We start from the raw sequence: 15,189 nt of genomic DNA, 5'->3' as shown, positions 1-15,189 counted from the left end.
AAAACCGTTCTCTTGTAGTAATTAAAAAAGATCAGTTATTTTAAAACACAGATAAAAAAAAAGAGAAAGCTAGTCATGATGTCACAATCAACTTCTTTTGATTGGTCGATTTAATTTAAGCTTAAGCCCCTCCCCCTTCCAACTGTGTATATTTGCGTAAATGAGCATTTGATGGAAATGTGATACCGTTAGACGAAGTGTGCAAGTCCACTCAGTCCGTTAGACTCACACACACACACACGCGCACACACACACACACACACACTGAGGTTGGTGTAGACGCAGTAAGGATCAGAGCTGACAGGTTTACCTATTTTTAAAAAAAAAAAAAAAAGAAAAAAAATTGTACATGACCGAACCTGCAGTCACACTCTGATTGCTTAAAAAAAAAAAAAAAAGCCCTACACACACACACACACACACACACACACACACTCCTGTACACGGCAGCCATATTGTGGAAGATTTGAAAGCAAGTGCATCATCATCATCATCATCATCAGAACCATTGAGAAAGGAGAAATAGTAACGACGCATTAATGAACAGTAGAAATCAGTCTGTGGAGCGACGATGAGCTCGGCTCAACACCATCGATTACATCGTCATGTACACATGGTCAGTGGTGACATCACAGGTGTGGGGGGGGCGTCCCGGCGGACACCCGGTTCCACGGTAAAGTCTCAAAGTCGTGACTTTTTCTTTTTACAGTTCCTCTAATGTTAACGGACGGTTTAAATCCGGAACATTCTCTGTACGCGCACGTCATAGTCTTTCCGTGGATTCAAGATGGCCGTCGCTCGCTGCACAACGATCCTCCAGCCGTTTGCTACCTCGGATGATTATTATTTTCCCTATGTGTCCCCCCAGCAAACCTGTTGAACAAAAACACTATATGCTTTGATGCTACAAATCCCGGCCATGTTGGATGTTTGTTACCGTTTCTCTTCACCTCACAAATAAGTTAAACACCACGGGGTGCGAAATAAAGATTGATGCCATGAGTACTGCTTCCTGGTTAAACGGTCCACCTGGGATTCTAACAGAACGCAGATCACTGTGCGTTTAAAACACCTGGGCTATCTTTTATCGCTAGGACGGCTGCGCACTGATTACCTTGCACGTCGTTAATGGCTCTGATTTGAAACACCCAGCCTTTACTTAAAAAGGTAAACATCCAAACGTTTCAAAACGGATACCGTTACTGGACACGCCTCTACGCTCGGATTGAAGACGGCCGCCGTTTGGAGCAGTCTCTCTGTCCGGGTTTTAAAATGGCCGGCCGCCGTTTCTTTATAAATCTGGTAGCTCTAGGGTTTCTCCGTCCGTGCTAAACTCTTCCTCGTCGTCAGGGGGGAATGGGCATGCTGGTGGTTTCCAGGGCAACTCGGTGAGGCAGGACGGGTAGAGCTTGGCGACGGCAAGGCGGAAGCGACTGCTGAGGCGGCCTAGGGCACGGCGGGGAATTGGCTGGGGGCGGAGCCAGCGCTCTCGCGTCACATCGTAACGTATTAGCGCGTAGTCTCCGTGACGTTCGCGCATGAACACGCACAACGTATCGAGTAGAACCACCGCCCGCACGCACACCTCCGATACAGCTGCACCGTCGACGTCAGGGACGGGCACCGCGGAAATCGTGCGCCACTCGTCCCGACTCGTATCATAAATCTCGGCCGCGCTGTCTCCTCCTCCTCCGCTGACGTAGAATATGAGGTCACCGAGAACAGCAGCGGTGGCGGTGCCTGAAAAAAAGCAGGCGGAGCCTAAACAGATTCTCCTCCTCTGCGCCGTTATTTCTGTCCAGACGTCGTTACGTGGCGAGTAGCAAAACATAGCGTCGCGGATAACCACGTAAACACGGTCGTTAACAGCTACGGCCGCCATGTTGTTCTGCCTCAAAGAGCTATGAGTTGGCATCGGGCTTGTTGCGCTCCATTCGTCTCGACTGCGATCGTAACGCTCCATCGTGACATCGTCATCATGGCTTCCACCCATGTCGTCGTAGCCGCCGCCGCCGCCACCTCCTCCGATGGCGTAGACGAACCCGTGGCAGAAGACGAGCGTGGGGCGTGTGCGTGCGCTCAACATGGCTGCTTTCGCCACCCATGCGTTCTGCTGTGCATCCAACCAATAGAAACTCTGCACTGCCTTCCATTTGCCATTCTTGACCGGCTGTTCACCTCCGGCAACAAACACATCGTTCTCAGGCGTGACGAGGATCCCGAACCTGCGCAGGTCATCTGGAGGGCTAGTCAGCTTGTAGACTTTTTCAGCTTGGGGGCTGTAGCATGTGATGGAGCGCTGGGAATCATCGTTACTGCTGGGCAAGTGATGTAAAGGCAAATCGTTGTCGTTGCTAGGCGAGCGGCGCAAATGCAGATTGTTAAACTCGCTAGGAGGACGGTGTAAGTCGTGATTGTTATAATCGCTTGCCGAGTCGGTGTCTAGAAAAATGAGCATTTCCTCTTTCGTCATGCCTAATCGCGGCTTAAAGAACTTGGGCATGGATTTGTACAGTCCCTGGATCACGATGGACTTGTGGTTTTGCGGCAAGCCGCGGAACCAGGCGCGCTGCGTGATCTCGGCCAAGGCGTCGACGCGCACGAGGCTAAGCACGGCCGACAGGTGGCGCTCTCGGTGCGCGGCGTCGTGCTCGAGCCACAGCGCGGCTGCCTGTCGCACGGTCTCCTCGCGCTCTACGTCCAGCGCGTCGCTGCCCAGCAGTTCCAGCAGCAGAGTGTGAGAGAGCTGCAGGAAGGCCTCGCCCCGACACACGTGTCGAAAGTTCAGTTCCACTACGCGCTGGGCACTGCGCTTCAGCTCGGCACAGCCGAACGCGTCGGCCAGACTTAGTATACGCACGCAGTTATCCACCGAGAGTGAGCGCAGGAGAAAGTCCCGGCAAGCGCATACCACGCCGTCCACCTTAGAGACAGAAACAGGACACAGAGTGAGCATTCTTAGTTCACGTGTATGGATTTTACATAATTACTTGAATAAGAAACAGTCATTTAATTCATTAAGCAAGCAGATAAAGGAGCCATAAAAGACAGTCCCTAGATCAGTAACAGCAAGGTAAGGAACCAAGCCAGGCAGTCCCTAGTAGGGATGTCACGATACCAAAAATCTAGTAGTCGGTACAGATACCACCAAAAGTACACGAAACTCCATACCAAAGTCGATACCTCTGTGTGGTTCAAAAATAAAATAAATAAATAAACCATTAAAAAAGAATAATTTTTAATTAAAAACTCCTGGAGGACATCCTCCTCTGGCTAATACTGGCAAAAAGAGACAGAGAGGGAGAGAGAGAGAGAGATTTAAGTTATCAAACACTGTCTGACAATGACTAACAAAACAGTGCTAATAATAAGTGATAAGGTGCACACCTAAAACCATGCACACGCACACACACACACACCCCTTATACTCTGAATGCAAGCATTAGCTTAAATTCCCTGATATGGTGGCAGGCCAAAAAGATTCATTTAAACCATTAACAGTTCAACAATTATTAGTGACATGAGGCTACATTTATCTGACAGGACACTGGCTGAATGGCGATGCATGGTGGAACATTCGGAGGTAGTTTAGAACAGTGCAATGCGTTAGCATCGTTAACAAATAACTGTCTATCGCTAACATTACATGGAGCATAACGTTAGCTGGTTTCACGGCTACAATGCAGCTGCCTCAAACAAACATAACATAGGACAGTCTTTCAGGTGCTTCACCAAATTCCAGGTGTTTCCTCGCTTTGTTTGAAATGAACGATGGCAACTACGACACTACCTTTCCTTTCTTTTCATCTAAATGGGTCGGGCGGAGCTAAAATTGTCGCTATCTTCTGTAGTTTTTCCCGCGTGCTTGCAGGCGTTATTCTTCTTCTTCACCACTTGTGGACCGACTAAAACACTTGCGCGTATTTGCTGCCCCCTTCAGTTCTGGAAGAATTGCAACCTCGGTACATTCATTACCAACCGTACCTACGCCACTGCAGAAAAACAAGTACCGTCACATTTTTAAAATGTTGGTACCAACTTGGTCATAAAAAGTGTCGGTTCTCGTGACATCCCTAGTCCCTAGGCAAGTAAACAGAACAGAATCTCTATTGGGTGACCAGGTCAGACAGACCAGTAATGAGAAAAGACAGGCCCTAGACAAGTCCCTAGACCAGTATTTAGGTCAGACAGTCCCTGGGAAGGTAACCAGAACAGACAGTCCCTGGGAAGGTAACCAGAACAGACAGTCCCTAGGCATGTATTTAGGTCAGACAGTCCCTGGGAAGGTAACCAGAACAGACAGTCCCTAGGAAGGTAACCAGAACAGACAGTCCCTAGGCATGTATTTAGGTCAGAAAGTCCCTAAGCAGGTGACCAGTCCCTAGGGAAGTAACCAAGCCAGTCTCTAAGGAAGTGATCAGAGCAGACAGTCCCTAGCTAAGTCGCAAGTAACCAAGTCATACAGTCCCTAGGTGAGTAACCAGTACAGACTGGCCTGACGCAAGGAACCAGTACAGACCATTCCTAGGCAACTAACTGGAATAGACGATTAATCAATCATTCACTGGGAATCACAGTCTGTTATTAGGCTAACTGACCAGGTTAGTCAGTCAGTGGGTAAGTAACTGTGTGTGTGTGTGTGCGTTGTACCTGTAGAAAACAAGCCGTTTCATACAGTAACTCCACTGTACTGTGTGTAATTTCCAGGTTTCCCGTATAAGCATATGCAATGATGGTCTGCAGTGTTATGGGATCCACGTTCCTCAAGTGGACGTGTGACTGTTTGCTCTCGCTCAGTCCACTCATGAACATCGCCCTGAAAAACACAAAGCACAAATGTATTCTACAGCACCCTGTCCCACCGGACACAGCCGAGAACCTTCTACTGTCGTAAACATCAGGAACACACATTTCCCTACCATCCTACCTGAAATAAGAGCTGCACGTGGCCAGGATGATCTTATGGCAGTGGAACTCATGGTCCTCCACCAGCAGCGTGATGTCAGTTAGTAATTTCTCCTCGTAGAACAACTTCAGCTGGTCGAGAACAGAGACGGCGAACTGCGAGTTCACCGAGCAAGATTCCCCTTCCTCCGTCATCCTCACGTCCCATCAGTCACAAACCCAGAAAATCTTCACGCTTCGACTCTCAACCGTCACAGCAACAAAGCGAAACCAAGGGAAGTCTGTCTACCTGTCGTCGCTCCCAAGTGTATGAGGTAGGGGGCGAGATGACGACTACTACATCGGTGTCGCGTGAGGTCCGTTGTGTCTGTAAAGAAAACAATCGGGATCAGAAAAACGCTCATAAACACACAAACACGTACATAATTCCCGTAGACGTTCTCTATCGGTAACACGCCTTACAGCTGCACTGCACACATTCTACACTGACTAACACACACCTGATTCACCTGCACAGGTGTAGAACAGGTGTGTGGGGGGGATCTCAGACAGACAGAAAGAGACGGAACACAGAAAGAGAGCGAGACAGACAGACAGAAGAGAGAGAAACAGGAAGAGAGACAGAACACAGAAAGAGAGAGAGAGAGAATGATGGTGAGAGACAGGGAAGATAGAGAAACAGAGACAAAGAGAAAGAAAGAGAGAGACAGAACGACAGAGACTGACAGTGGTGAATGAATTTCCAAACTCAATCCGGACCGCAGAATGTGCCACTAAAAAAACAGCTACAGACACACCTCTTCCATGAGCGCGTAACTAACCCCTAAAACACCAACCCCACATTATTTATTAATTATTTAATAAAATAAATAAAAACTGAGTCTGGCTCTTACAGCTCGACTCTGCTTCTCTAGAACTCAGTTATAAACCTGGTACAGTAGCACTACTCGTACTGTTCTCCGCTGGATATACATCACCGTGCTCCTGTCTCCTCACTCATAAACCACTTCACATACAAGAGTCCTCTCAACTAATACAGGAGAGACAAAGACAGACAGAGAGAGAGACAGAGAGACAGACAGACACAAATAGGAAGACAGAAACAGATACAGAGAGAAAGACAGATAGACAGATAAAGAGACAGACATACAGAAAGAGAGACAGAAAGAAAGACAGACAGACATAGCGACAGAGAGAACGACAGACAGACGCTCTCTGATATTAAAGACATGTTTTAGGCCTCAGTCGGTTTAACTCGATAATAAACCCAATGATAAACATGTATTGAGGATATTGGGGACCAGACCCCTGAACCCGGGTCTCTGTTACATAACCCTGTACCGCTGTGACCCGAAAACTAAACCCATACCCGCTGTCTGTAATCATCTTTATCATCGATTCAATGTGTATAACTCCAACATGAAAATATAAACATATTCAACTCGGCGTTCTCACCGGATTTCCCCGAGATTAGCTTCAGGAGGCGCGGCTAGTCAGTTAGCTTAGCTTCATTAAACACACACACACACACACACACACACACACCACGTAATCTTACCTCAGTGATCCTGAAAGCGGGTCAAATCTCTGAACAAAAAATAAAACAAATAACGTTTCAAATCCAAACAAGAAATAAACCTATTTTTACGCCCAATCGGCCCGCACAAGCTAGCAATAACAGCTAATACAAAACCGTTAGCGCGCTAGCTATTTGCTAGCAAACAATTGACAATTAAAAAAATAACTAATGCTAGCTAAGCACAACCCGTCCATCTATAGGAGTTTTAACCAGTATCACTAACCTTAGACTGTACATGTTTTAAATAAACTATGATTAACCAACCGCAAAAAGAGTATTTTTATTTATATTTATTCTTTCAGGAAGTGCTAACGCTAGACATGTAGCTAACTCGGGTTAGCTTGGGGGGGGAAGACCCCGTAAACGATATCGTGATCCGGTGAACTATTCTGCGTTTTTTTGTATTGTGTTTGTATTTACGTTCCAGAATGTAAACTTGCCCGAGTAACAAACGAAGTAAACGGATAAAGTGAGCTAAATTAACGACACAATTATCAATAATAACAATAATAATATTACGCTAGAACGCGGTGACTCGCGGAGTCGAGCAAAACGAGTCGATTCCTGGCGTGCTGGAGTAGTGCGCATGCGTGGAGCGAAAAGGGGGCCAAGCACTGCAGTCATGACTCGGTATTTTCGAACAGTTTCGTAACAACAGCAACAACAGCGCTAGTTATGTGTTTAATTTTGTTTAGGGAAGGTGAATATTACCTAGATACTTTGTATGTATGCATACTAAGACCTTCAACAAAGTCACAAAATGACACAGTATTTCATAAACAGTCTTTATACAGCCATAGTTTCCCTGGAACCTTTTTACAGTAGGCAGGAATTCCGCTTCATCACACACAACACCCTGTCACTCATTATTGTACAGTACTTTATACCACATGGCTCGTACAGTAGTTTCAGTTTTATTCATGCGTTTGTTCTTACATGTTTCTATAGTAACCACTCAAACACAGGGCTTTGTATGGCTGACATGCCATATAATCAAAAGCCCTGTTCGGATTGGATTAGTTTATCAGGGGCCATCGCATCTGGACGGCAATAAAATGACCACAGGAGCAGTGAGTTTCAAGTGGGTTGTGTTTTCTACGAACCTGTATGTTTAGGTCATCACGCTCCATTCACAACATTAGGTCTGGGGCCTGTACCATGAAGGTACAGCAGCTGAACAAACTCAGGTTATGGGAAACCAAACCAATCCAATCCAATCCGTCTTTATTTTGTTTAAGGAATTTAAACCTAGACTAACCAAAAAGCAACACCGTCGCGGCTGCCAAAGCTCGGGAATATTGCTGATTGTGTAAATGCGTAAGTTTACTTTTATAGGCTCACAATGAGAATAAACGGATTTAAAACTTATTATGAACACATTTGACATACCGTAGTTTGTCTGGTAAACTGTTTATCATAATGTAACTAAACTAGCTTGAAGCATCTGTCATGTTAGCTTTAGCTAACATTATGTTACTTGCTCAGTTTACACTGAAAAGTGATTCAGCAGTTCAGTTCCCCAGTTAATTTGACTAAAACAAATATGGGACGTTTACTCAAAAGCGTAAATGATTATAATTGCACCTGCCCATGGCAGAAGTGGAAGCCCAGATACCATACTTCCACCTGTCCAATTGCACACTTCCTTGGGTCTCAAGGATCTCAGGACAGCTCTCAAATGGTGTAAATGCTGCTGTCAATCATTATGTCATCTAAATAAGGAATGGCATACACATTGTATGGGTAGAGTAATCTGTCCATGAGACTTTGACACATTGCTGGGGCCCTAAACCAACACTGAGCTGCTCCAGTCACTGTAGGACTCCTCGAGTCAAGCCTAGCCTTCAGCTCACACCAAACTACCTTTTTGCTGCATACCACCACCCCTGAGGTTTTGCGACTGGGTAGAGGTGAAAACAGATAGAAAAATTCTGCTTGTATGGCAATCTGTGCTCTCTGGGATGGTGAGAGATGGTCTCCACAAGGGACTCGGGTGGAATGAGCTGGGGTTTCAATGGCACCTCCAGTTCCAGCTCCTCTCTCTCTGTGACCATTGTCGCCAGAGCCACAGGAACCACCTCTCTGACTGAAGTGATATTGCCTCTAACCGTTCGCCTCACTTCATAGCTGACTTCCCCAAATCGCCACGTGACCTCAAAGGGCCCTTGCCACTTTGCGAGTAATTTAGAGCTTAACGTGGGAAGTAATACAAGTTCTTTATCTCCTGGTGTGAATTACAGTAGCGAAGCTCCCATGTTAAATAATTGAGACTGTCATTCCTGGGCACAATCTAAATTCTCCTGTGTTGTGTGACTTTAGGTATGGAATTTTGCTCTCAGGTCCAGAACATACTGAATGTCGTCCTGTAGGACCCATTCACAAACATAATGCCTGAAACCCTGGCCTATTTCTAACAAGAGTTAGTGTTAGTTGGGTGGGGCGAGGATTAACCGCCACCTCTACTCTATGCTTTTGCCCCCAGAATTTAATAGTGACTGGCATTTCCCAATGCCCTGCATTGAATCAGGCTTTGATGGACAGTCGTCTGGGTACACACCGAGTCCACCAAGGCCTGATGTGTACTCCCATACTCATTAACACACTGTACGTTCCTGGATCCAGGAACGAGACTGTACCATTTAATTTCTCCCAACAGGGGGCGCCACTCCCTCATAGTTAAATATCTAGACAACCTTTATATGCATTTTCGTTTAAGTATGATTACAAAGGTCATTCTTTGATCATTGTTTATTAAAAAAAAAATGTATTGTACATTTCTCACTGCTTTAGTAATGAGCACAATAGGAGCAAAAAAAGACAGTACAGCAATGTTTTTTTTTATATAGTGGTTGAGATTTCAACTCTTTTCATTGAGTCAGATCATTTGGATCAGCTCACCAATAAGTGTCGACTCTTTCTCAAAACCGACAAAGTTTAAGCTATTTCAACCACTGTTTGACTAACGTGGCTGTACTTGTTCTTTTAACAACGAACAATTGTTCTAATTAACAAAACATGACTTAGCGTTGCATTTAGTCGGCTTTCAAAGTTCACCCAAAAGAACAGATTCAAAGAGCCGACTCATTCACGAACGACACATTACCCATTTTTGGTCTATTCCAGCTATAAAAAAAAAAAAGAAGAGGATTTTCTATGCACATTATTGACATTAATGATTAATAATAGATTTAACACTCGTGTGGTGTTTATTAAAGCTTTAGGAGAATCACACGGATGAATAATAATGCACAAACGTAACATTTTTTATTATTTTTATTCGAGAATATTAGCTGAAATAATTACTTGCCTGTAATTTAACTGATATAATCTGCCCATACAGAGTGTATTTACAATGTGTTTGTGAATACGCTTCTCAGAGCTGTGGTTAAGTCGGAGAGACGAGGCTCGGTGTATTCATTAGCACTCACAGGTGGACATAATAAACTCAACACACCTTTCCGGACTCGGTTACCTGTGTGCGCTTTTTTACACGATAATTAGCAAATAATTTCAATTTTTGGATTGGTTTGGACCTGGTGGGAAAACTTTCGTTCCTATGTGGGATTTGTAACTTTCTTTTCTTCTAAAGAGAACTTATTTTTCAGTGTTTTGAGTCATGGACGGTAAATACTATGGTTTGCTACTCATTAGCTAGTTTCTCACTCATTCTTTCTTACATTCTTTTATTTTTTTTTTTAAAAGAGTTATGATTAGTGTACGTACACGTTTAAGTTAGTAATGAGAAAAAAATGATTTGTAAAAACTTCTCTTTGTTTAAATTCTTAATATTTCAGTGTGAAGGTGTAAGAAATTGAGTGCGGTCTGTGGTACCGTGGAATCTCGCGAGATTTTGTAGCCAGCATTTCTCTTTACTGGAAGTAAATGAAAGTTATGAGTTAACAGTGTTTGGACAGTGTCCTGGATTCAATATAGAAACACTAAGTGTTTATTATATTCATCTATTTTTTAATTAATTAATTGTTTTCATACAACTTCATGTGTGAAATTTATGAAGGCCCTTGTGGAAAAATATTCTGGGACACTTTGCTGGTTTTAGCTGGAAGCCTTGGCTGTTCTGGCATTCGAGGAGTTTTGGAGACTTGCAGACATTAGTTGTTTTGGTTATCTACAGGCTGGTTGGTAAGATGTCAGGTCGTCAGGCTCATCCTGGCTGGTCAGGCTTGTTTAGTGTGGTGGTGATTCCGGGCATTTACAGGTTGGGTCCTAGCAGATCCAGTTGACTAGTCCGGTTGGTCAGGCTGGTTCTAGCAAGTCAGGCTTGTTTGATTTAATGGTGTTTGAGGGATTTGACACATATAGGCAGATTCTAGCTAGTCAGGTTTGTTTGGTCTGAAGGTATTAGAGGTTTTACACACCTATAGGTTGGTTCTAGCTCATTCAAGCTGGCGAGGCTGGTTCTGGCTGGTCAGACCTGCTTCGTTGAATGGTTTTAGAGGAGTATTGGACACTTATGGGTTGGTTCTTGCTGGTCCAGTTGGCTAGTTTGTTTGGTCAGGTTAGTTCTAGCTTGTCAGGCCTGTTTGATTTGATGGGGTTTGACAGTTTTTGGACACCTACAGGCTGGTTCAAGCTGGGCAGACTGGTTCTACCTGAAAGACCAACTAATGACCCTGTTAGGCTGAGAGGCAACCAACTAGCACTGGCTGGAAGAGTAGCTTAACCATTTTAGACCAACGAAGCATATTATGGTGGTCTAAGTTGGGATTTATTTTTTTCAGACCAGGGATCAAGAATGGAAAAATAAATAAATAAGTAAACTTGAACGTCAGAAAATGTTATTCAGAAATCAGATATAACCAAGAGCTGAGAAATAATATATAATATTTTCATAAGGTACATCACAGTATGCTTTTGTAAGAGTACCAAAGGTATATTTAGTACTTTTTTTGTGTGTGTTTGTACAACAGAGCCTAGCAAACCCTCGCAACCCGCGGCAAATGAACGTTCCAGCAGTCATCCCAGGCCATTCTTCTATGTTCAACCAGCGGTGCAGCCGTTTTATACTTATCAATGGCACATGAATCACCCTTACAGCCAGCATGGCTTCCCTGGACCTGGTAAGAAATGGCAAACCATGTCCCTACAAAGTGCATTAGGAGATGTTTACCATCTAAGGCACGTTATTTCAACACTAACCTACTGGTGGATCTGTTGGTTCATTATACTTTACACGTTACAAAAGGAAATCCACCTGAATGTCTTGCGTATTAATTGTTATAATTAACATGTGATCTTCAGCGACATCAAAGAACTATTTTACAGTGATGGGTAGTATTCTCTCTCTCTCTCTCCTCAATCAATCACAGCGACACTAGAAAATCATGGTCGTCTGTGAGCTCAGGAATGCGGAAGTGGGCGGATAGCAGTTTGAAAAAGATGCGGTCGGCTGGCTTCACGTTCCTTCGGAGGAAGCGAGTGATAGCTTTTGCCTTCCCTGGTTTGGTAGCTGTGATAGGGAGGAGCTTCCTGATGGATGGGAATCTGATTCTGAACTAGCTGAGTGATATAGAAGATAGTGATGTGCAACCCGCGGCTCTGAAAGCGCTCTTTTACACACCGCCGGACGTGACGCGTGCCACGGTTCGAGGACTTTCAATTTATCTAATCTAAGAAGAAGAAGCAGCAGGAGTGGGTCTCGCGCACATCTGTGTACTTCATACATAGTCATTAAAGCAAGAAAAAATATTCACAGCATAGTCTTACACAGTGTGCAGTTGACTGTAGAAATGGCCTCATTTGGTCTGAAATATTTTTAAACGAATGAAGTGCCTAATGTATCCTGATTTAAATAATTTTTCCCCCATCTAACCATTTTCCTTAGAATTTTTCACCACCCCGAGTCGTGACTTCCACACATTGGCAAAGGCCACATGCTACAGTATTTGAGGCTTGAAGGAATTTGCTGGATCTTTGAACTTCAGTGTGGCTTTTAACCTTTAATCATAGAGACAGCTCTCAGCCTGCCTGTTAAAATGTGTTTTCTAAATATGGTTTCTGATGATTGCTGTCATTTACTTCCCCAGCCTTCCATTTTGGTCGTCCCTACATGCTCCCTTATTCCTACCTGCAGTATCCAGGTTATGTCATGCCTCACGCCCCCATGCATCCTATTGATTACCGCAGGGTACACGAGCGAAACTTCCCCCACGCCCCAGGATGTGACGCTTCTCTCCGACAGTACCAACATGACCAGGCCGCTCCACGAGAGACGACGTGCGTAGGAGCCCAAACGGACCCGAGCGAGGCCTTAAATAAACTCATTGAATGTTTGGAACAACTGCGTGCCAGCGACAGTTCCCAAATGTCTGGAAGCATGTCACCATTAACCAAGAAACCAAGGTGTGAGGAAGAAAGTGGAACCATGGGAAAGACACTGATTAGCAACTCCAACATGGCGGATGACGATAGAGAGATGAGATGTAGTCATGTCGAACACGTGACTCGAGAGGAGGACTCATCTTTGGCTTCAGGGAAAGAAGAAGAAGAAGAGGAAAAAGAAAAGAACGAGGCAGTGTACCACGACTGCTCAGAGTGTCACTCGGACTTGTCTCAAAACCATTCGCGAAGTGGTAGCTGTGAAGAGAAAAACCAGGATGAGCAGGTCCAAGATGAAGAGGTGGTACAAACCACTGAGAAGATAGAGTGGGACAATTGTATCGCCAGTCGCCCTTCATCCCAGTCCTCTCCTGCACGTTCTTCTTTAACCAGAAAGGCTGAAGATCAAAGTCTAAACCAGAAATCGCAAGATTATTCGTGCTGTATCCTCCACTTGCCGTTTGAGAAGGTGCTGTCTTCTGGTGTTTACGGAGCCAGCATTACTCCTCCCTCGCTTGGGTCTCCGTTAAGTTATACTTACCATCCTCCTCAGCTGGCTCACGAGCGTGTCAGCGTCTTAAGTCCGTCCCTGGACGAGCTCTCGTCGCACGATGAGCTTCTCTCCACCGATTTAGACGACATTGACCTGTTTCCAACACGAATCTACGCAGGCGGGAAGCTCGCCGAGGTCACGTCCAGGAGATGCCACAGTTCCGATCTGTGCTTGCTCTATCCGAAGAGACTGACGTGCGCTACATGCGGATCGCGCACCTTCAAGGAGCTGAGCAGGAACAAAGCGCACCGTTACGAAGACGCGGAAGACTCGGATGGGGTCGAGGGCGAATATCGCCTCCGAAGTGCAGCAGGGAAGGCTCACACGACCAGGAAAACACACTCGATGGTAAAACACAAAGTCAGGGCCGCGCATCACCGAGAGAAGGCGGAAAGTCAGCACGAATCGTCACGTTCTGAGCATTTATGCTGCGAGGCGTGCATGTGCTCAACAGAGAAGAGTGCCAGAGCAGCTAACGCCCACCCAGGTAAAGCTAATTCTGAGTGTATTTGTGAGAAAGTAAGGGTTCTTGGATGCTAATGAAGCAGCTCATAGCTTGCTATACTATGTGATGACCATTAACCCTTTTTTCACCCAATGATTCACAACTTGATTTGTAGTAAAAAAAAAAAAACAACTCTAGTCTGAGCAGTGGTGGATTAAAATGGAAGATTTAGTTCATAAAGTCTGGCTAGTGATTGATTTGAGTCTCGTTATTTGGCAGAGCGACGGTGCAGGCCGACGTCAGATCGTGTTGGAGTGAACACCAGAGCAAAAGCATACAGAGCTCAACCCTTACCACAAAGACCACGTAAATCTGACGGTTACTCTTACTTCATCTTGAACGTAAAGAATTTTTATTTATATATATAATATTTCATTGTTTATGTTTTATACAGAAAGACAGGGACAGAGAAAAGCTCGCTTTAAGCCAGAGGTGTGTAAGGGCTCCAGAAATGAGGAAGATGATGATGATGATGAGGATGAAGAGGACGAACAGGAAGTGCTTCAGTACCACAGGCCAAAAGGCAGGTGTGATTTTCACAATGTATGATTATCTTTCTGATTTTATTTATTTATAACTTTCATAAAGCCCTGTTGGGTTGGCTCTTTCTTTCTTTCTTTCTTTCTTTCTTTCTTTCTTGTAATTTGCTGTAACTTATAATCCTTTACATTGTGATATAAACTTTAATGTGTTTCTTCATCTTTTACAGGACCCACTAAAAGAGGAGGAGCACGATGCTAAATGTCGCTAAAGTTCACGTCATCATCCAGAGAGACTGTAAACACACGCGTTGTTTTTGTGTTCGGATTTGAAGAAAGCGAGTTTTGGGTTGCACAGTCGCCATGGTTACAGTTCACCGCATTAAATCTACCTGCACCTTCTGCACCCACGTTCATATCAAACCCTGTTCTTCTTTTTGCCGCTTTATTTCGCCACTGTCCCTGCAGGTGGAGTGCTTCAAAATGAACATCACAACTGTTATTATTAATAATAATAATAATAATAATAATAATAATAATAATAATGTGTTGATTCTCAGTACATATTCCAATAAAGCATTTATATGGGTGACACTGATGACTCTGACTGTTAATTTGCATACTTTGTTCTAAGCGTAAACAAACTCGGTATGTGATGCATGAGAGAACAGAAAAAGGAAGTTAAACAATTAAAAATGCTAATAAAACAGATTCCTTAGACACTCAGAAATAAAGATACTAAACTGTACTTTTCTGTATTGCTGGGTTGGTACCATCAAAGGGACTTTTTAGTATCAGCACTCCCTAAGGTCTAATTATGTACCCTACATGA

At 44.4% G+C, this 15,189-nt stretch overlaps 2 protein-coding genes across 10 annotated transcripts; one reads left to right on the top strand and one right to left on the bottom strand.

Moving 5' to 3' along the window:
- Positions 1–458: 458 nt before the first annotated feature.
- On the bottom strand, positions 459–7,051 carry kbtbd2 (kelch repeat and BTB (POZ) domain containing 2). The gene is made up of 5 exons (XM_053639490.1): positions 7,004–7,051; positions 6,464–6,492; positions 4,928–5,272; positions 4,651–4,816; positions 459–2,923 (listed from the first exon to the last, which is right to left on the bottom strand). The coding sequence occupies exons 3-5, from the start codon at positions 5,098–5,100 to the stop codon at positions 1,292–1,294; spliced, it is 1,971 nt and encodes a 656-aa protein (XP_053495465.1). The 5' UTR covers positions 5,101–5,272; positions 6,464–6,492; positions 7,004–7,051; the 3' UTR covers positions 459–1,291.
- A 399-nt stretch (positions 7,052–7,450) lies between these two features.
- LOC128616724 (bucky ball-like) lies at positions 7,451–14,929 on the top strand. Of its 9 annotated transcripts, XM_053639496.1 has the most exons (8): positions 7,451–7,554; positions 11,413–11,562; positions 11,812–12,133; positions 12,327–12,425; positions 12,529–13,860; positions 14,098–14,184; positions 14,273–14,421; positions 14,588–14,929. In XM_053639496.1, exons 5-8 carry the CDS (start codon positions 12,552–12,554, stop codon positions 14,627–14,629), a joined length of 1,587 nt encoding a protein of 528 aa, XP_053495471.1. In that variant the 5' UTR covers positions 7,451–7,554; positions 11,413–11,562; positions 11,812–12,133; positions 12,327–12,425; positions 12,529–12,551; the 3' UTR covers positions 14,630–14,929. The 9 variants fall into 9 exon arrangements, with proteins under 9 accessions (XP_053495471.1, XP_053495474.1, XP_053495472.1 ...); XM_053639499.1 differs by lacking the exon at positions 12,327–12,425 and having other exon boundaries at positions 11,812–12,085; XM_053639497.1 differs by having other exon boundaries at positions 11,812–12,085; positions 12,327–13,860.
- Positions 14,930–15,189: the final 260 nt, after the last annotated feature.

This window comes from Ictalurus furcatus, chromosome 13, assembly GCF_023375685.1.
Source record: "Ictalurus furcatus strain D&B chromosome 13, Billie_1.0, whole genome shotgun sequence".
NCBI lineage: Eukaryota > Metazoa > Chordata > Actinopteri > Siluriformes > Ictaluridae > Ictalurus > Ictalurus furcatus.
The sequence above is the reverse complement of the archived record's forward strand: the minus strand, read 5'-3'. Positions and strand labels throughout refer to the sequence as shown.

Bases quoted from the DNA above. Each gene is read 5' to 3' on its own strand.
- kbtbd2 (XM_053639490.1), bottom strand. From the start codon at position 5,100: ATGACGGAGGAAGGGGAATCTTGCTCGGTGAACTCGCAGTTCGCCGTC. The intron at 4,817-4,927 runs GTAGGATGGTAG...TGTGTTTTTCAG, and splicing joins ACGTGCAGCTCTTATTTCAG to GGCGATGTTCATGAGTGGAC. The intron at 2,924-4,650 runs GTACAACGCACA...TCTGTCTCTAAG, and splicing joins AAACGGCTTGTTTTCTACAG to GTGGACGGCGTGGTATGCGC.
- LOC128616724 (XM_053639492.1), top strand. The intron at 11,563-12,528 runs GTAAGAAATGGC...TTACTTCCCCAG, and splicing joins GCATGGCTTCCCTGGACCTG to CCTTCCATTTTGGTCGTCCC. The intron at 14,185-14,272 runs GTAAATCTGACG...TGTTTTATACAG, and splicing joins ACCCTTACCACAAAGACCAC to AAAGACAGGGACAGAGAAAA.